The following is a 21,674-nucleotide window of genomic DNA, read 5'->3' on the forward strand; positions in this document are numbered from 1 at the left end:
GGGAATGTTGGTGGGCAAGCCACAATGTTACCTGAGAACTGAGGTATACAGCTATATTCAGCTAATGGAACAATATTTGTTTTAGAGTTGAGTACCATATTACTGAGAGCAGGACCCAGTTTATGTATATCACTTATTTCAGTGTTAAATTAAAGCAGGTTGCACGATGCTAGCAATAAATGTGCTTTCTGTGTAACTTAAAATTAATATTAAAACAATTCAACTGACATGACTGGTTTGTATTTAATAGTGTTCCTCTTCTGTCACATTCAGTTTTTTTATTTGACAGCAACTTAAGTGGTTGCACCTAACACTTCGCATCAGAGGGCACACTGCCCACAGTGTATCCCGTGGCCCACCCTCATAGGATAAACCTAACTTATATCTGGCTCTCCGGGTAACTGAGATAGCAAACTGCCACCGCAGTGCGTGTGCAAGTGTATGTATGCACAAATATAGAATAATGTGCATGTAGTGTTACACAATTGATACATGGTATGCATACATCTTTATAAATGATATCGACTGCAAATTAAATATCAAGGGTTTTGGGGAGACATATGTTTCTTATTAAGGAAATAGGCTTAGATGTTTAGCTTGTTCCTTCATAGATTAATATGATAAACAGGAATGCAACCTACTCAAACTTTGGACAAAAAGATATTTTTATATTGCTGTAATGGAGATGTTCTTTCATTTTGACAGCCAAATGTATTTTGGTTTACAATTACAGCAGTGAAACTTACAAAGACTGCTGACCCATTTTGACGGTACGGCTCTAATGGTTTAGCAAAATTTTAAAATCTTTTGATTAATAATCAGATCGTTTTGATTAACTAATCAGCATCTGAAGAAGCAAAAACAAAAGCCACATATTTCCTTATAAAAGACAGAAAGGGCAGGCTTTAGTTTTGAAGAGGATGAGATATCTCTTGGAGACTTCATTGCTAGGTTTGCAGAGTCAGGTCATCATGGATGCCCTTGATCCTTGAATAAATTCTTCTGATTTACCAAGATGCACTTGAATTCTCCTTTGTGAACTCTCCATCAAAATCTCATGAGAGGTTCTTCGGTCTTATTCAGCTCTAGAGCAGACAGAAGTGTGCGTTCATTTTGTTCTGCTTCTCTCTGATGCCCCATATACAGTCGTGTGAAAAAGACAGTACACTCGCCTTTGAGTTCTATGGTTTTACTTATCAGGACATAATAAAAATCATCTGGTCCTTAGCAGTTCTCAAAAGTAGGTAAATACAACCTCAGATGAACAACAACACATGACATAGTATACCATGTCATCATTTATTTTACAAAAAGAAAGCCAAAATGGAGAAGCCATGTGTGAAAAACTAAGTACGCCTTATGATTCAATAGCTTGTAGAACCACCTTTAGCAGCAATAACTTGAAGTAATCATTTTCTGTATGACTTTATCAGTCTCTCACATTGTTGTGGAGGAATTTTGGCCCACTCTTTACAACATTGCTTCAGTTCATTGAGGTTTGCAGGCATTTGTTTATGCACAGCTCTCTTGAGGCCCACCACAACATTTCAATCGGGTTGAGGTCTGGACTTTGATTGGGCCATTGCAACACCTTGATTCTTTTCTTTTTCAGCCATTCTGTTGTAGATTTGCTGGTGTGCTTGGGATCATTGTCCTGTTGCATGACCCAATGTCGGCCAAGCTTTAGCTGTCGGACAGATGGCCTCACATTGGACTCTAGAATACTTTGGTATACAGAGGAGTTCACGGTCAACTCAATGACTGCAAGGTGCCCAGGTCCTATGGCTGCAAAACAAGCCCCAATCATCACCCCTCCACCACCGTGCTTGACGGGTGGTATGAGGTGTTTGTGCTGATATGCTGTGTTTGGTTTTCACCAAATGCGGCACTGTGCATTCTGGCCAAACACCTCCACTTTGGTCTCATCTGTCCAAAGGACAGTGTTCCAGAAGTCTTGTGATTTGTTCAGATGCAACTCTGCAAACCCAAGCTGTGCTGCCATGTCCTTTTTAGAGAAGGAGGCTTTCTCCTGGCCACCCTTCCAAACAAACCATACTTGTTCAGTCTTTTTCTAATTGTACTGTCATGAACTTTAACATTTCACATGCTAATTGAGGCCGGTAGAGTCTGAGATGTAGCTCTTGGATTTTTTGCAATTTCTCTGAGCATTGCGTGGTCTGACCTTGGGGTGAATTTGCTGGGACATCCATTCCTGGGAAGGTTGGCAACTGTCTTGAATGTTTTCCACTTGTGAATTATCTTCCTCGCTGTAGAATGATGGACTTTAAATTGTTTGGAAATGGCCTTATAACCCTTCCCAGATTGATGGGCAGCAACAATTGCTTCTCTAAGATCATTGCTGATGTCTTTACTCTTGGGCATTGTGTTAACACACATCTCAATGCTCAAGACCAGCAAACTCCTAAAACTTTGGCTTTTATAGAGGTAGTCACACTTGCTGATGATCAATTGATCAAGGGCATTTGATTAGCAGCACCTGGCTGCTACTTAGCCTCTTCATACCTATGGAAGCAGTAAGGGTGTACTTAGTTTTTCACACATGGCTTCTCCATTTTGGCTTTCTTTTTATAAAATAAATGATGACATGGTGTAATATGTCATGTGTTGTTGTTCGTCTGAGGTTGTATTTACCTATTTTTGAGAACTGCTAAGGACTAGATGATTTTTATTATGCCCTGATACGTAAAGCCATAGAACGCAAAGAGGGTGCACTTTCTTTTTCACACGACTGTAATTTGAGATGCCACCCAGTGATGCCACAGTGGAGACTAGGGACAGAGATAACGTTTATCCAACTGAGCTGTACTCCAGGAAGAAAAACTGTGAGTTGTTCTATATGAGCAGAGAAAATTTGAAGGACAGACAGGAGCAACTGAACTTCAGATTCACTTAGCTAGAGATAAACCATTTAGTGAGAAAATATGCAAGCCTAACATGAAACCCACATAGTTGCTTTAACCACACAAAACTCATCAGTTTTTTACTGCTTCTAGGTTTTCTTTTGACATGTCAAATTGCAATAAGTCTACATTTGCAGAATAAGGTAATTCAGTATGAAGTACATAAACTTACTTGCATGTGCTTCATAACTTAGAATGTGACGCAATGGAGATAAATGCACATGTTGTTAAATTATATTTTTCTGTCAAACTTTTGTCTATAAGTGGTAGTGTCTGTCTAAAGTTTTATGACTAGGAAGTTGTTAGAACGTTCCAAGGAAACTGCTGCTTTTTTCTTATTTCTTCCTCCTTGGAAAATTTCTGAAGCACTGACAAAATGCTTTCAGAAATAGGGTGAGGTGACTCTGTAAGATTTATGAGTGCCACTGCTTCAGCATTCCAGTTTGTAGCCAGACAATAAATGAAAACCCTGGATCATCTGTAGTGAGAAGCATCCGTGCATATGTTTGCACACTTTATGAGACATACTTCGTTATCCAGGAGTCAGTTTTAGGAATGCATACAAGACTTGTGCATATGATTCTTAGATTTTGTGTCACAAATAATAATGCATGCGCAAGAAAAACAATGTTTCAGTAGTTATGATATTCCGAATTGTTTTTAACTTGGCTCATAATAAAACCTTGTTTTCCAGATTGATTGATATGGCATGTTCAGAGTGGTATTGGTCATTTGATGATATTGATTATGATATTGATATTAATATTGATGATGCTGAGGACGATCTTGATGATAGCGATGATGGTAACAATGTGTTTGTTCTAAAGAGGTAAATGGATGAATATCTATAGGATAATGGATTGGTTTTCTTACAGCATACATTTTCGATTTTTCCCAGTAGAGGTTTATGTGCTGGCTTAAAATCTAATTAATAATAATAATAATTTGATCCACGCATGATTTTTTATTGCCTTGAAATTGTAATATCAAAATGCCTTATATTTACACATGCTTCTTACACGTGTGACTTTTCATGTATGGCTGCCTTTCTGCAAATCCATTTTTGAACATTCAGAACTATTCCTTGTTCTGTCACATGTTGCTACAAGCTCATATGTAGGTAACAACATATTTCTTTTAAAGTGTGATTCAGAGTTTAGCTGGTTACCTGCATATTGCATATATAACTTGATTTTCCATGCATTGGTGTGCCTTCTTGTAATAAACTGTGGTTTAAGTTGCTTTGCAAATGATAATCATATTAGAATAGGAATGATGGAAATTTCTTGTCTCCCCCACCACAGATTATTTTAAATTAGACTGGATTACCTAATTTCCAAATCACCTTTGAGGGGAGTGCAAGCTTCCCTTTGAATCCGATGAAAGCTAAATTTTATTCTGACGGCTACTCACTCACCCACCCCACCATCACCCCAAACCTAAACAACTTGCTTCATTGTAACCTAGAGGTTCATTTGTGTGGACTTTCTGTGGGGCACCTTTGTGACCAGGGGTATCCATTGTTGAGAGTGGTAAATTTTGCCCTGTGCGCACCATTCTCAGATACAATAGTGTAATCCCGATCCTGGAACAACTTTTGTTATTCTCTTCCCTCTAATAACAAAGTGGGTTGTGAAAATCAGTTTGAAATGAGAGTGAGTGGTCTCCCACAAACAAGATGTTGTGTATCTGAAAGGAAAGAAGTGAATGGCTGCTTAAGATAAATACATATACAAAGAGGATAGAGAACTTTTTGCTTTGCTGATGTGAACCAGACTGGTTGAGAGATCCAGCATTTCCTCACTGCCCATTGCTTCTGGCTTGGTATTTCCTTTAGAGCCCACAGACTATGAAGTTGAATCTACTATGTTTAAACTGACTGAGGTCTTTTCTTTTCTTTTCTTCTGTGAATGCAGTTGACTCTTCATGGTGATCTTCATCCCACTGAAATAAGACAGAAACATTGTACAGGTTGTCCTTGAGTTACGACTGCAACTGGCACCAGGATTGCCCTTGCAAAGTGATGCGGTCGTAAAACGCAACATTATGTGACCACATTGCTTAGCGATGGCAATCCAGGCAGTCCCAGCTGTGGCAATGCAGACAGTCCCAGTTGTCATCGTAACCCAAGACGCACAGGTTGTTAAGGGGGAAGCAGAGGGAGTCCCAGATATAGAGCGTGAAGGTGCCGCGGGGGGTGGGAGAGGCCCTGAGGGCCCTGGTGCAGGCAACACAGGAGTTGGGGGAGGGAGTGCTCAGTGCGGCGCAAGCTGAGAAAGGCGGGGGAATGAGGGTGCTGGGTGTGTGCTTGATGCAGTCGCAGGGAGGCCAGGAAAATCTCACACATGCACCCCCCCACACCCTCTTTCCTCCCATGCGTCTGTGGGATCGCAGGGAGGCCATGCACAGGCATGCACCCCTGTGCCCCTTTCCATGGCCTCCCTGTGATCACACATGCACATGCAGCACCCTCTTTCCGCAGCCTCCCTACAGATTGCAAACATGCATGCGTGCGCACACGTACATGCAACCTATGCCCTCCTTCCCCAGCCTCCCTGCAATTGCACACACACCCCACACCCTCTTTCCCCAGCCTCTCTGCGATCGCATGCACTCCGCACCCTCATTCCCTGGCCTTTCTGAGCTTGCGTCACACCAAGCGCCTCCCCCCCGACTCATGTGTGGTCTGCGCTGGGCCTCCCAAGGCCTTCCCCACTCCCCCGCACCCCCCCATGCTCCTTACCTGGGATTCCCTGTGCTTCCCGTTTAAGACCCCATGGAGAACCAGGACTGCCTAGATTGCCATCGCTAAGTAATTTGGTCACATGATGTTGCACTTTAAGACCACATCGCTTAGCGACAGCAGTCCTGGTCCCAATTGCAGTTGTAACTCAAGGACTACCTGTATTACAAAGATTCTTTTGAAGCTCCGTTCCACAACATCTCTCTTGGAAAGACTCACAACAGGGATTAAAAGCATGGAGAGTCATGAAGAATCTATCCTTATTCAGCTTTTTGTAGAGAAACGCTCCCAGCAACTTTGCCAAAAGAAAGCAACGGGTGGGAGGGTCATACCACATTGATGAGGACTGCATCTAAAAAAGTGACCATTATACTGTGTGTTGTATGTATTTTGGTGTGTACATAAATATATTATATTGTAATGCTGCAAAAGTGTTTTTTAATTTTTTCCATTTTGTTTTTATAAAATGGTATTATTCATATTCCATTAATACAGTTGAAACTATGCACTTGTATAAAGCCATAATGTTGACATTTATATAATTCATACTTGTTTATTCAGCATGTCTGCACTCAGCAGTTAAATATAATGAAAAATCCCAGGTATGTACTCAGTTATTACCTAACAAGCAGTCTCAAGTCTTGTTTGGTCAGTTGTGAATGCCTTAAATTAATTTTGTTCCCTTCACGTTTATGCTCATTCTTGATATTTAAGAGATAAAAGAATGCAGAGGTTTACCAGCTCTTAAAATGCAATTTTGCTTTCTTGCAGAATAATATAGTGCACTATGATTACACGTAATAGTTTATACCAATGTGTCAGTCTATCTGGATGTGTATCTAATAGGTTTGAAAGGGGAGGAGGGATCAGCTAAACATTGCTTCCAGAAGCAATGAACTGGTAGTATTAGAACTACTATATATGTAACTTACATGGATAGGTATTTTGAAATCAGTCCTTCATACAATCCTCAGTATTAGTCACTGATTTTGTATTCTCTTTACTAAGTGCTATTTTGCCTTTTTTTTTTTTTGCATACTATCCTAGCTGTGTGTTTTATTTCTGGAAAAATACCTATACCTATTTTTACATTTTCATCGCACAATGTCAAAGGAATTTTACACTAACTGAAAAATACTGTACATGTATTTTAAACCTTTCAGTCCTATTCTCTAAGCACATAGCACATCAGGATGTTTGCATAGCGTGCTCACAGCTCACAGAACCACCGCATTCCTTTCAATGTGTATTCCCTACTCTCATGTAATCCCTTCCTCTCCAATGAAGGTAAATGCAAACAATTCCCTTCTTGCTAATTATCCCAGTGTCGGAAGCAGCATTCCAAAGGGTGGGGGAGTTGAGAAAAGGAAAGCAGTCACAGTCATGTGATTTCACCCTTAGCAACTGCCTTGCTTAATGACAGAGCTACCAGTCCCAATTGTGATTGCTAAACAAGGACTATCTGTATTACCTTAATCTGACCAAACTGATGGCAGATTTAATAGGACTTCAGTAAGTGTAGGATTTGTTGCTGTGGTTTTGGCCATAGTAATTTGGTGAAGTCTTGCCTGTTGGACCCTGGCTTCCTTTCCTTACAGGTGCAGTACCTCCCTAGTGCTGTACTGGGGAAAATGGCAACAGCAAAATAGGTAAGTGACAAAGGGGCTTTCTCCTAAATTTGAGAGGAATCAGTTCTACATTTGAACACAAAGCCACCTGATAATAATAGTCTGCCCTATAATTAGAACTGCACATCCTTAAACTGTGGACCTTCTCTTCATGCTCTGCTCAGTAGTATTCAGGCATCCTGTCCTGGCTCCTTCAAGTAATGAGCACATTCACAGAATCACATACATGTACCCATAAGCTGACAGCCAGTTTGACGTAGTGGTTTAGAAATGGGGAGATTGTGAGTTCTAGTCCCGCCTTGGGCATGAAGCCAGCTGGGTGACCTTGGGCCAGTCCCTCTCTTTCAGCCCTAGGAAAGGACAGAGACAATGGCAAACCACTTCCGAAAAACCTGGCCAAGAAAACTGCAGGGACTAGTCCAGGTAGTCGCCAGGAGCCAACACTGACTCGAAGGCACACATACACATACATAAATTACATTAATTTACATAGCGCCATGATTCAAAACATTTAACCTTTTAAGTCATCGCCGATGGAATGCACATAGATCCTTTTCCCTTTTAATCCTCACAAAAATCCTATGAGAAACCAGGCTAAACAAAATGCAGCTTGCCCCACCCCCATAGTAGCAAAAGCTGTTGCATCTCTAATTTTGACAAAAAGTCCTTCACCAGGACAAACTTAAGTGCTTAATTTCTCTGCTGAGAGTTTCCCACATGGGAAGAGCAGGTCACATACATATATCTTTTTATTCTCATGTGAGATGCACAATTATTCAAAAGAGCTAAAGAACCTTTGGAAAGATAATTATGCTACTGCGTTTAAAATTAAACAAAAACACTTTATTTGATCAATGAAGTTTAATTGTAGAAAGTTGCATACCTAATTCCAGGGATAAATGCACACATTTTTAGGTTTACTAATATGTTTGGAAATGCCACCATTCTTTATTGCTGAAATAACTTTCAGAATTAAGTGATGATGAAACATTTATACTTCTTGAAGCCTGGGGCACTAAATCAACTACACAGAACTGCTGAAATATTGCTGATGTTCAACTTTAATGTATTTGTTTATATTTGGATCCAAAGCTATAATTTTGGCATTGTTACAGTTTTAAGAGTTACTCAAAATAGTAGCGATACAAATCCTGTTCAGAAAATGTAGAGTATATACTGATTCACAAACCCAAACAGAGAATCAAGTTTAACATTTTTAAGGTGCAGGACCTGAAGTAAAAGAATAGTTTTTCTGTAGTTGAAACTGTTTTGAAATACCCTTAACTAAATAAAGTACACAGGCCTTTTTTTAAGATGAAGATTTAGAGAGCCACTTAGCATGAGGAGATTAGAGAAAGAGATACAGATTAAGGTTCCACAAAATGAAAGCCTACTGCAATTTGTAAAGTCTTGAGTATAACTCAATAGCTGGCGTAGAAATAATTAGTCTATTTAGGCTTCCTATTAAGCATCTGTCTCATAAGGAACCCCAAATCTTCACAGGATAATTTATCTTTATTGAATAAATTTCACCTTAATGAGAAAGCCACTGATTTGGGGGTAATAGAGATGCAACTGCATATGTGATGAGACTTGCCAGAAATGTAGTTCTGAAAAACTGGTAATTCAGTCAATAGAAAAGCGCATGTACACACACATGCAGACACAAAGAGGGATAGCTCTGAAATGAAATTCCACTCTTTCTGTAAGAGGAACGTTTCTGCCACAAAATAGATCCCCCCAATATGCTTTAGATATGATCAGGGGATGGGGGGGAAAGGAGGACAGCCAGGGGAAGTCTGTTATGCAATCTGCTGATACAAAATATACCTCTGAAACACTTCCTAAGTAACCTAGCGAGTTATTTTTACAAACAGCAAGTATAAATATCCCAATACATCTGAAGAGTTAGTTCTGAATTTTTAGGTATATGTACAGTATGTAAACACCACCTCCCACTTAATGGAACGTTGGTCGGTTTGTTGAAACAAGCTGACATTTTGGTACTGGTTCCGTTTTCATTTTAGTCCATGTCATTTAAAATAGGCAGGATCTCCATCTTAGTCAAGCTTCTTAGCCTTCCGGTATTCCAATATAGTAGCTATGACCCAAATGTTAAGAGCCGTCATGACTACGAAACGGATCAGAACTGGAGAGGGGAGGGAAGGATACTTATTAGCAATTCCATACCTTAAAGTGAAACAAGCCAGATAAATCCATTTTAAACTTGGAAATAGATTCAATAGCTTTCAAACAAATAGCACAATGCCTAAGCTAGTAGAAGACAAACTCCTGAACCTTCCCCCTCCTCCAAAGCATCATGTGGTTCCTTCCCCCTACTCCCTCCAAATTGGTAGCTCCCAGGGTTCCTTTGGAAGAAGTGACATTCTGGGGTGTTTTACACAGTAAATTGAGTACCTTAAAGTCCATTGTGCCTTTGAAGCTGCCCAAATGAAAGAAGTTTCAGCCCTACTTAATCTTGGGTTTCAGGAACAGCACAAAGGCAAAGTGTAGTCACAAACTTGAAACAAGTTCTTCAGTAAGGGGAGGTCTGTTCTTAGAAATAAGCTTCTGCATACAGAACCCTTTGAAAGAGTGGGAATGTGGATTTGACTCAGAGAAGGGAATAGCAATGTCGAACCAATACAGAAAAGATATTTGAGTCCTGGGAAAGTAGAAAGTGTGAGAAAGAAACTCAGAACAACTCCACCAAGAATGGGTTAGAGATAATTGGAAGTAGTGATAATTTTTAACAGGCTTTCAAGATTCTGTTACAATGCCTTCGCCACACTAAAGTACATGCCAAGATTCCTAGTGATTCCCATTTTATGACCTGATCCACCTCAAAGGGCAGACAGGGGACCACGCAACTCTGAATTAGTTCGTAACTAGGAGCATAGGACATTGTGATAGATGCTTATCCCACCACCCTTTGGCAGGCTCTAGATTATGACAGGAATTCCCGTGTCTTATGTAGATTCTTATGTCACTCACACAGAATCATTCATAATCACAGGATTCAAAGTCAGCTCTCATAAAGCTATATCATCATCATCATCATCTCAGAACACACAGGTAAGTAAATCAATGCTGCCTTGATTAGGTTTTTACAAAATTAATTTTTCTTATTGCTGCTTTCAGAAAGAAGGGATTGTCAATAATAAACTTAAAGTCAGCCTTCTCAGAAAATACACAATTTTTGTCTGCAGGTAAAAATGCAGTTAAGTCTGCACAGGCAAGGCCCATTTCCAGTTCTGATCACAGCTGCAAACAGAATCCATTCAGCACTCCTACTCCAGCATTCAAAGCTTCGGGGGATTAGACTCATATGAAGGGAAGGCAGATGCACAGACTGGGGTGGAGTCCTCCACCTCTTGAAGGAACTCTGTGCAAATCCAGCTGGCTCCTCCACTGCTTTCCAATGAACGAAGGGCGACAGATGACTGAATGGTGAGGGGGAATGAGCACGGGGAATGAGCACGTTCCCTCATGCCCCTCATTGCCTGTGGTTTCAACTGCCCAAACATGGCTAAGGTTTGCAGTCAAGGATTCCTTGCCTCACACCTGACTTCCTTTTGATTCTGAAGGAGAAAGTGGCCTGTGAATGGGAAAGTTTGTGTCATTCCCCCTAGCCCTTTATTCTAATGAGAACTCTTCCCTATTTATGCTCCTTTTGTCTTCCACAGCCAGTAAGAACATATTAGTGAAATTGGCACCCAGCGGCAACGCCTCAGCAAATTTGCCTACTTGTAGAAGCATCCTTCAAAGGAAGGCCAAGTCAGGAGACAGACACTACAAGGACTACAGGTTGATGTAATTGGCACTGGAATTTCCATCACTAAATGATGTCATAAAGCATGCCGTCATGTGACCCTATTGCTTAGCGATAGTAATCCTGGCAGACCCTGTTGTCGTCGTTAAGTGAGGTTCACAGGTCGTTAAGCAAGGACCTTCTCGCAAGTTCTTGCTGGCTTCCAACAACCAAATCAGTCGGGAAACCAGCAGGAAGTTGCAAGTCCCAGGCGGTTTGCAAGGAAGCCGGTAGGTAGGTAAGTGGCTGCTGCCAGGTGGAGGAGGGTGTACGAGGGGGTGGCGTGGCATGGTGCAAGCGCATCAAGGGTTTGGAGTGGCTGCTGCTGGGTGAGAGAGGGTGTGTGAGTGTGCATGAGGGGCTGGTGCAGTGCAGCACAAGTGCGAGGCTTGGTGTGGCTGCTGCAGGGTGGGGGAGGGTACGCAAGGTGCTGGCATGGCATGAATGCAATGAGGGTTGGGGTGGCTGCTGACGGGTAAGGGAGACCTACCAGAGTGACTTGCAACCTATCCTGTTGGCTTCCCATTGACTTTGCTTGTAGGAAGCCAGCAGGGAAGGTCGCGAATGGCGATCATGTGACCATGGGATGCTGCAACTATGTTAAGCACCCAGATTGCGATCATGTGACCGTGGGGGTGCTGGGACAGCCGGAACTTCGAAGACTGGTAACTACCACTCATTCAGTGCTGCCATAACTTCGAATGGTCGTTCAACAAATGGTTGTTAACCGAGGACTACCTGTACTGGTATTTTATTGTTATAGAGTATAATAACAGAATCTTGAAAGCCTCTTGTCCCATAGAGCAGGGTTCCTCAACCTTGGCGACTTGAAGATGTATGGACTACATCTGAGAATTCCCCAGCCAGCATGGCTGGCTGGGGAATTCTGGGAGTTGAAGTCCATACATCTTCTAGTCACCAAGGTTGAGGAACCTTGCCATAGAGGATCAAAGCAGGGTTATTTCGAGTCTTTTTCTTAGGCACCCACTTTTCCCAGGGCTGAGATGCTGTTGACTGGTAACAGTTCTCGCATTCCTTTGCCAATGTTATCTCTACCTTCCTCTACACATGCAGTTTTTCAGCAGAATATGTTTAAAACCCCTGCTACCAGACTGTCCACTAATAATGTAAAATTACCTGTAGAATCCTTTGTAGTCATTAATGTTGTAAATATTCTTGCTTTAATTGAGAGAAAGAGTGGAAGTTAGCAGATTTTAAATAGCTAAAATATGAAACTTATTTGTCAATTAATCTCCATTGCCCTTTGAATCCCTGGCAAATAAGATGCGCAGAACCATTGTCATGCCCGCTGGAGAAATCTTGCCAAACATCTGCCTGAAATCCTCCATTTTTTTCCTTTTGGTATCTCCAAGTGTCACTCCCAAAGGATTATCTTTCAACAAATAATAGCAACTTTCGGGCATTCTTTTTTTTCTGGACAGGAAAGATTGGAAATCCTTGTAATTTGCCTGACACACATTTCTAGCTCCTCTTATAATTTTTCAGAAGCCCCCAAAATCAAACTTGATTGTTTTTGTTTCTTCAGCAATTTTTGTAAGACTCAAAACCTTATTTCAACAAACTGCGTTTAATAGTAGCTCATAAAAGTTAACTTTTAAATTCTTCCAATGATTTAAAATCTCATTCTATTTTATACTCAGATATACACTGAGTAATTCCACAAACATGTTGGTGGGGCAGATGCTGCTTACCTGCACAGGTGTATGTGGCTAATCCCCAAGTTGTGGCACTCACTTGTGCAGAATCTCTAGTCTGCCAAAGACACCGGAGCTGAGCAAGTTTACTTGCTGCGCTGACTACTGTGCTCAAGTTCTGCAGAAAGGCAAGAACAGGAGTGCAACTGTTAAAGCAAAGATCAGATTGAGGGGTGGGAAGCGGCCATTGCTCAATTCCTTTGTAAACAGAAACACAATCTCTAACACTGCCAATTCAAAAAAGAGTTCAAGTACCAGGAACCAAAGGGCCCATTTGGCTTGAGATCCAACAAAGCTGCTGCCAGTTACTGAAGAGGACATTTAATGCTTGGCTCTGCAATGATGCGTTAAACAATTCCTTGACTAGGTTCACATGTTATGTTAAGCCATACTGAGATTTGTTTGGTTTTGACTTAGTCTATTGTATAATCCAATCATCATGGTTAAGCAAATATATTTTAATTTAGGCCCCATTTAACAGGCGGCTCTTCCAAGATGGCATGCATAATACAAGTGATGAGACAATTGAAAAAAACAACAGTAAAAACATCAACTAAAATTAGTAGCTCAAAAATACAACTCCATAGCAATTGGAGCCCCTTTTCACAGAACTTGCATCTGATGTCAGAAGCAGACAATACTGCAGAAATGGGAGGCAACTTATTTCTCACCCAACAGCTAGAGACATACTTAGGCCAGCGTTTCTCAACCTTGGCAACTTGAAGATGTGTGCACTTCAGCTCCCAGAGTTCCCCAGCCAGCCATGTGGAATTCTGGGAGTTGAAGTCCACACATCTTCAAGCTGTCAAGGTTGAGAAACACTGCTTTAGACCCAACTCTAAAGAAAAGTGCTGATAGGAAGTCAGGATATATGGAGTTCTTCAGGATACCAGGTGGTCCTAAACTGGCCTGGATTATGTTGGCCCAGGCCACCATTCAGTCAGCCAGGAATTTGGCCAACACTAGTGGGCTGATGGCAGGCTAGTGTACTCCTGCCCCAGGGCAGAGAATCTGAGGCCCTAGGGCTACACCTGGCACTCCAGTCACCATGAGGACTACAACTGCCAAAAATTGGTGGCAATTACTTTATACCCTAAAATAAGCTTGACATAGGTTTTTTTTTAAAGAATTCTCCCCCAATTCAGGAAAAAAGAAAAAATATTATTTTTTATTAATAGTGGTACTTATGCACAGTGCAGTGAAGCTGCCACTCCCAAGGTCAAATGATCATTTTAACTAAACATGTTTATCTCTTCTTAGCGACTAAGAGCTAGACTAACTTGAATTTTCTGATACAATTTCTATCCTATGGTTTCCAAGTTTCCATGTTTTTAGACCACTGTGACTTGCATGGCTTTACAACAAAGCAAGCAGACGCTAAGTTATTTCAAAGCATATATGGTGACCAGTGTTCCCATAGAACGTTTCCAAACTTTAATGAAATATCAAAACAGTGAAGGAAACCATTAGACTCTCTCTTATGGTCTGCTAGGCTTGAAGTATCAAGCTATTTTGTTATCATAGCATACAGTGCGGACCCAAACCAGCCACATGATGTCACTTGCCCTCCTCTTTGCCTCCCTGCAGACACCCGTAATGGCATAAAGAGCAACATCTTTTGAATCGACACAAAATGTAGATGAACTCAGTTTCAAAGCATATGCCAGAACACTATGTAGTGATGTCTCTTAGTTCAAGTCAAGGAAAACAGACGATAAGCAATGAGCTTCTGGCTTTTCACTTCCATGAAGTTCCTACCTCACACGTTTCATGGTGTTTTCCCATTAAAAACTGCAACCGTTTAGAATGCAACCGTATAGGCACGTTCTTTCAATTCCTTACCATACTCAAGTCCAATATCCATTTCTGCAGAGATATAGCATACCATCCTGCCACAAATCTAACCTTTCAGGTTAAGATACATAATGCAGGTGGAGGTTAGAAGGATGCTTGGTAGATCTATGACATAATCTGATTTTAATTGATTCAGACACTTTATTGTGCTTTTCTCCTTTCCTTACTTGCAATCCTTTTGATATACAACTGCTTTCAACTACCTTTAACACAGACATCCACATACATTACATTAAAAATCAGAAGATGAGTGAACTAATAAGCCTAGAATCGTTAATTAACAATTTGCTTTCACTTGTGCATGTTCAGCAAAACTGCAGAAACAGGCCCACAGCTTCCCCAAGAAAGTGTAGGTTAGCAAATCCAAATAAGGATTAGAAATTAGGATTGTGAAGCACTTCAGAAAGAGTTCAAAAAAGGCTTTCAGAGTGTACAAATGAAGCATCTGTGTTCACCTCGACTGCATCTTTCCTCATCCCTGAATTAAAAGCAGCCCCACCATGCTACGCTTGAAAATTTCTCACAGAGCCCTTACAGTCCACTAAAGAAACATCAATCGCCAAGGAAGCTCCTTAATCCACTGGAAAATGTTTGGGTAAGATCCTGAACATGTGAACATCAAATTAGAAACATGGGGGAAGGGGGAATGTCGCTTAATTCTAAATATGGGATTCAGGAACAACTGCCAGAAATGCTGTGTAAATGGAAATGAACAAATCCGTAAGTAAAGGATACATGACTGTGTAAGGCAAAGCATGCTTCATTTTGCCATTGTAATGCAGAACAAGCAGGCAAAGAATGATATCTGAAAGGAAACAAAATAAAATTAATTTCTGCATGATTGAGAAAAACAAAAGAATGGTGCAGTAATGAATGAGGAACAAGTCCTACCTTGCACAATCATGATGGGATACTCTATATATGTTAGCTGAGGATAATGGTAGTAACTCATGTATCTCAGGCAAACAAGGAAACTGGAAAAGAAAGTATAACTTCAGTCCATGGGGCCAATTCAGACATAACCATTCCAGCCCCGTAAAGTGACAGAGAGCTTTATTTCTGCACACCTTCTGTTCCTGCAGGTGCCTAATTTCACACCAAAGAATTCCTCGATTTTTAAACAATCTTAACATAATATTCAGACCAAACAAATGAGTTTAAAGACACCTCCAAACCAAGGCACGAAGGCAGAATTTGATCTTTCCAGGGCAGCCAAAGGAAAATGTATGATATTTAAAAGAAGGCGGGAGATAGAAAAGGAGGCAGCTCAAGAGCTGTCAAATAAAAGCCAGGAACACTGTGCTTATAACGCCTGGAATCTTACCCTGATAAGCTGCTGAAATTGTATGCATTTTTAGAAGGCTGATTCTGCCTGTGATTTTTACTGACACTGTGACATTACGACCACATGACAACAGGAAACAACAAGAGCCAAGAAAGGCACAGCAGCTGGATTACACGTTTCGAGTGAGTGCCATGTTTAGAACGAAGCTGTACATTTTGCACGCCAAACACTGGGAAGGAAGTTCAAATGAGAACGAGGGTTCTAGTTTATACTTGGGCTTAGTTCACAAATATTGAAAAGGCCTGGTTTCCTGCTACATGCTGTAGTAAACCTTGGGTGGATTTTTTTCCCTCGATTGGGAATAGCAGAAAGCTCAAATGCTGGAAAAAGGTGGAAAAATATATGCAGCTTTGGGATAATTTTTGAACTTGCGAGAAAAGGCTCAGAGCCTTTCCCGACTTGCATGTAAGTACGGCCCTGCCCTGTGCTGCCTTAGGAATACCCATTTCCTGCTATTTCTCTAGCACTACCTTCAACGTGGCCCCCTTTATGAATGAGATAGGTTTAAGTTGCCCTTAACTGTACCAGCCTTACAATACAGTAGTACTTCCCCCTTATTCCAACACTGTCCCAGAGCAGCCTCAAATTGTATAAAATCTGTCAGGCTTTTAGTTCTATTTGGGTGCCACTGATTTGCCATTTATGTTGGCAACTGAAGCATCTTTCGGTAAATGGTTCCGCCTTCATTCTGCGGTTTTTTTTTCTCAGTGATAGAAACTGACTAGTGCTTGAGGCTCCTCCAAAGCCCTGAGACAAAAAAGAAGTGCCTTAACTCTAAACTTAACCCTCAAAGCTTGTGGAGGAGCAGCTTAATAATAAGATCTCCTACCCAGACCATTATGGCATAAGCTCCAATGTAGCCATTGGAACCAGAGGCCACCTCCCGTTGCCCTGTCCACTGTCCCAGGACTGGTAATTTGCACTGCTGGATCCAGGCCTTGTTAGGTGGAGGGGCTGGACTGAGTCTGAAACTCTACAGTTTCTACGAGCAGACATTTCCACTAAGTTCTCTAAGAAGGTTGCTAAATTCTTTACCTTTGCAACTGCCATTAGGAGCAAAGCAGCTTAAATTTGGAATGGCCAGCCACTAAAATGATACTTTTCCAATGTCAGCTATTGCCCTATTATTTCTATCCATCTATTTTGCAATACATACATACATATTCATTCATTCCATATCTTTATCCTATTTGCTCTGTATGCATGTGCTTTTGTTCCTCTTAATTGGATCTCTTGAATATAAATGAACTAACAGGGTTTGTCACCTCTTCCTCTGAAGAGAAGTCAGATGACAGCAGTGACTTGAAACAGAGGTAAGAAAAGCAGGATAGGGATAAGTAGACAGCACTTCAAGTCAGCAGAGGAGAAAGGACATCAGAGCTTAACAAGGATGTTCAATGCATGTTTTCATTTCCTGTACTTTTTGGATGGTTTAGGTATATAATCCTGAATTCAGCTTACAGGTAATCCTTGTTTAGCAACTGCCCGTTTTAGTGACCATTGGCAGTTACAACAATGATAAAAAAGTAAGTTTAGGACCAATCCTCACATTTACCTTCACAGGTCTATAAAGCAAAGGAAAGCTGAAATAAGATTATAAGCATAGTAGCAGTTTCATTTAGTGGTCGCTTTGCTTAACGACCAAGCTGCCGGTCCCAATTTTGGTCACTAAATGAGGACTACCTGCATTAAACTACAAGTTTTGCAGCAGACCATTTTAAAGAGTTATATAAATTTCAGCAAATAGAAAAAAATCTAGTTCTATGTAGATATTCAGACAGCCAGTCATTGCAAGCTATGCTTAAGATATTGCCTATTGTGCTTTTAATGTTATTCTCTACTTTAAAACTTGGCAAGGAAAACCTACTTTATTTGACGGATAAGGGTGCATGTGACCCATAGCCCCAGAATCTGAGCCATCCAATCTGCTGAATCTACCAAAACGCTTTCACTCACAATCAGTCATGGACAGCATGGCAACAAAAAAAGAAGAAAACCTCAGTCAAATATTATTCCTATGTGAATAGAAAGCCATTTAAAGTTCACATACTCTTGTCTGCTTGTAAGCAGCAACAAATACAACGTTTACAAGGGAATGCTTGTTTAAAATTTCAACTCAGGAAATACTGAAAATAAAATATAAACAGGATCTTTTTTGTGGCATGAGTTCCTCAAGAGTTATCCTGCCCATTTTAATGCTAGTAAATACAGAATACCTCTGTTCAAGAAACTTTTCAAAGCCAAATTCTGGAATCTTCATCAGGACCCCATTCCATGTTAATTCTAGAAGAAGCTCTTCCTCAAACTTCACTCCCTGATCCACTCCAGAATTCCAGGAAGTTCAATTTCTAGAATTCCCAGCGAACATGCTGGAGGAGTAGAGTCCCGAGAGGAGGCTGTCCCATGTAATTTAAAGGAAGAAAAGCCATTTTGCTAATCTTGCTCCCAATAGCGCATACCAGAGGCATGCAGAACTTGGACCTGAAGTAGGAAAAAGTACCTCCCATCCTGTAAGGCACCCTTGCTGTACCCATCGGCAGCTACTTAAAGAAGCTGCACCTTCTGCTGAGTTTGCACAAGAGCCAACATGGGCTCAGGAAAATACGTTTGAGTTCAGAAGGTCAGGCGGACCTTACGGAGTCACCCCCACCTTAGAAAACTCAAATGTGCTTTCCTGAGTTGCAAAGTTCATATGTGAGACCAGAAGAGGTGGCTCTTTTAAAGAGCTGCCAGTGAGGACAAGACTGCTCACACTGGGCCCAAAACACCTTTGTCCGCTTTGCATCTCAGTATGGGTATCTTCACCACATAACTTTCCTGCTTTCCTCAACCATGCACTGCATACGGGTGTTTGCAGCAGGCAAGCATAACCAGCAAGCCTTGGACAGCATCTGAAACTCCAACTGCGGCAGGTTCTAGCTCACATGTAGGGTTCCCTGCTGCAGATGTCAGTGCAAAAGACATGGATGGCAAGAGTAGGGCAGTCGTGGAACACTGAGGACAAGGCAAAGGTGTCATTTGCAAATGAAAGGCAGTGGTTCAGCCTTCTCTAACCCAGCGCCCTCTGGATCTACAGAGAATTCCCAGAACTTCCAACCAGCAAGGCCAATAATAACGCTGGCTGAGAATTATGGGAGACACAATGCAAGGTATCTGGCGGGCACAGGCCGAGGGAGACTAAACTAATCTACCAACCACCTGGAGATGAAAAAGGAGGGCCCTGGCTGAGCTGGTAAAGCACATCCTCTGAGTGGAAGGAGGAGAACACAACAAATGACTTGAGACTGAAACAGGCTTTCCTTGGTTAAATCAGTGTAAGGAGTCAACTTTCCCCAAACCAAGTGGCATACAAAAAGTTAAAAGCTTCTCTGACTCGCTGTGGCACAGCAGCACCCAGGAAACTTGGCTTTCTTTCGTTTTGGAGAAGTTTAAATGCCAGTCCCTCAGAGTCACTGACTCACAGGTTTGTAGCTACATTTTTATAAAACTGCAGGAAATAAAGGAAAAGTGCAAGAAGACAGAACAACATTTTATTGTTAGTGAAAGGAACCGGCTCTCTGGCCACACCTACCTGCCTGCCTAGAGAACCCACCCTGCTTTTTTATGGACAGGTATATGGCTCATTTACAGATGGTAACAAGGTATTCAGAAACTGCAGAACTGCCCCCACACTCAACAACTGCCCCAACAAAATGTCACTCTCACTTCCCCAGGGGAAGCTTAGCACACCTATCCATGAAGTGCAACAGCAGAGAAAGAGAGTAACTTTTACAGCCTGCTCTTAGAGTCCCCATGCTTTATTATTCTTATTGTGTGTTTCCGGGCATACAGCTTACGAATCGCAAGGGCCAGGTCAACAGTCGGAAAAGCAACCTTACTCAGCCCAGAGGAATGAAAAAGCGGTTGACACACCTGAAGAGCACCAGGCTGGGAAAAGCTGTAAAAGTCTAGTTCGAAAGAAAAGGCATGGCACTTGTTTCTAAGAACTTCAGTGTTCTTTAAGAGTTCTTAAAGTTGGAGTTCACAGTGCTTTGGCCTGGAACCTCAACCATCTCAGATAGGAAAAGGCTACTAAGGGAAATGCAGCCATGATGCAATCTTTTGTTTCATTTATCTTAAGAACAGCTCCAGAATTGAGCTCTGGCCCAACTTAGGCTCTGTATGTGCTTCCTTTCAGGGGTGCAACTGAGGACTGAACTAGGAGAAGAGTCTTCAAGTTCACCATCAGGCACGGTTGGGGGAGCCCCCCTCTTTTCCTTAAAATCCACCTGAAGGGCTATCTTGCCGGCTTCTCCTCCCTCCTGCCCCTTGGACGTCAAGAAAGACGGGAAAACGGCCAGGCCAGCCTGGCTTCGCGTGGCGTCCGGGGAGAGCAGAACAGAAGCAGCGCCTGTGGGAAGATGAAAGGAAAGGGAAGCGGCCAGAGAGGGAAGGGAAAAGCGGCAGATGCGGCGCCGAGGGAGGCCTCGGGTCCCAGGCCCGCCGCCCGGGTCTCCTTTTCGAAAACGGCGGCACGGCTAGCCACCCTCCTCCCCTGGGCAGAATCCGCGCCCGAAGGTGGCGCCGTCTGGGGAGCGCTGCGCGCGGGCCGGGTTCCTCGGACGCCCGGCATCGCCACGCAGCAGAAACAGCCGCAGCCTCCAAGCGGGCTCGCTGGGAAGAGAAGCAGCCCCGCGGAGCCCCCTGCGCAGCCCTCCGCGCGAGGGACTCCTCCGTGGCTGGCCAGGAACAAACGCCCGCCCGTCTTCCCCTTCCCAAAGACCGGGCGGGAGGAAGAGCGCGGAAGCTGCCGCTGCCGCTGCCGCTGCCGGAGAGCTTGGCGGAGAAGCGCCTTACCCGCCGAGCTCCAGCACTAAACTTTCCAGGCTGACCCCGCGGGCGGATCTGGCGGCCAGCAAGGCGGCTCCCTGGGGCAGCTTGAGTATGAAGCACGCCGCGATCGTGCTCCAGTTCGCCGCCTCCAGCAAGAACGAGCCCGGCTCCATCGCGCCCCGGTTCCTCCAGCAAGGCGGCGCCGGCTGCCTCGGCCCGCGGAAATCACAGCCCCGCCTAGTCGAGCTAACGAGGGCGGGGGGTTGGAAATGCCCGGTGGGAGGAGGAGGAGAAGCGAAAGTAGGCTTGTGTTTCGAGTTAACGAAGAAGTTCGGAGTGGGGGATTCAGGCGAACAGATTTATTTGCGGCCTCGGTTAATGAGGACTCTGCTTTAGAGAAATTATTCTTTTCTTCCTCCACTTCCCCCGCCCCCCTTCTTAGTTCTTATTTACTCAAGGCAGAGGCAGCTGTACTTTGCATATGCCCAGGGGCATTTTTTTACCCCTCACTGCACGTGCCAGGACGGGAACTCAAGGCAGGTTCTGGTCTGAGTTCCAACCCCAGGAAGCCTTGCGCTTTTTAAATTGGGGAGTAATAGTTAGATCTATTTTCTTCCAATTCCCTGGCATCATTAGCTTATCTTAAAAGTGCAGCCCTTGAGTGGTTTTGTTAAGAGAGCTACTTCAGTTCCGGAAACTACCAGCTGCGTGCAACGAGGCCCTCTTTTTCCTGTCTCCGGAGTGCTACTAGAACATGCTCAGGAATCACCTGCCATCCGGTGTCTTTGCAGTAAAACTTTTCACATGGCTTCTTAGGAAAACAGCGCACAACCGTGGTGTCTGCT

The 21,674-nt window shown here is 42.7% G+C and overlaps 1 protein-coding gene across 2 annotated transcripts; it reads right to left on the reverse strand.

The window, feature by feature from the left end:
* Window positions 1–8,335: 8,335 nt before the first annotated feature.
* On the reverse strand, window positions 8,336–21,112 carry SLC66A3 (solute carrier family 66 member 3). Of its 2 annotated transcripts, none has more exons than XM_088136132.1 (7): window positions 20,854–21,112; window positions 15,564–15,646; window positions 15,408–15,477; window positions 14,661–14,718; window positions 12,816–12,936; window positions 12,241–12,282; window positions 8,336–9,441 (listed from the first exon to the last, which is right to left on the reverse strand). In XM_088136132.1, exons 1-7 carry the CDS (start codon window positions 21,000–21,002, stop codon window positions 9,353–9,355), a joined length of 612 nt encoding a protein of 203 aa, XP_087992258.1. In that variant the 5' UTR covers window positions 21,003–21,112; the 3' UTR covers window positions 8,336–9,352. The 2 variants fall into 2 exon arrangements, with proteins under 2 accessions (XP_087992258.1, XP_087992252.1); XM_088136126.1 differs by lacking the exon at window positions 20,854–21,112 and adding an exon at window positions 17,885–19,270.
* Between the last annotated feature and the right edge of the window lie 562 nt (window positions 21,113–21,674).

The sequence above is a fragment of the Python bivittatus genome, unplaced genomic scaffold, assembly GCF_059951505.1.
Source record: "Python bivittatus isolate LINGU-HERP-01145 unplaced genomic scaffold, Pbiv_v1 ctg000020_np1212, whole genome shotgun sequence".
Classification (NCBI taxonomy): Eukaryota; Metazoa; Chordata; class Lepidosauria; order Squamata; family Pythonidae; genus Python; species Python bivittatus.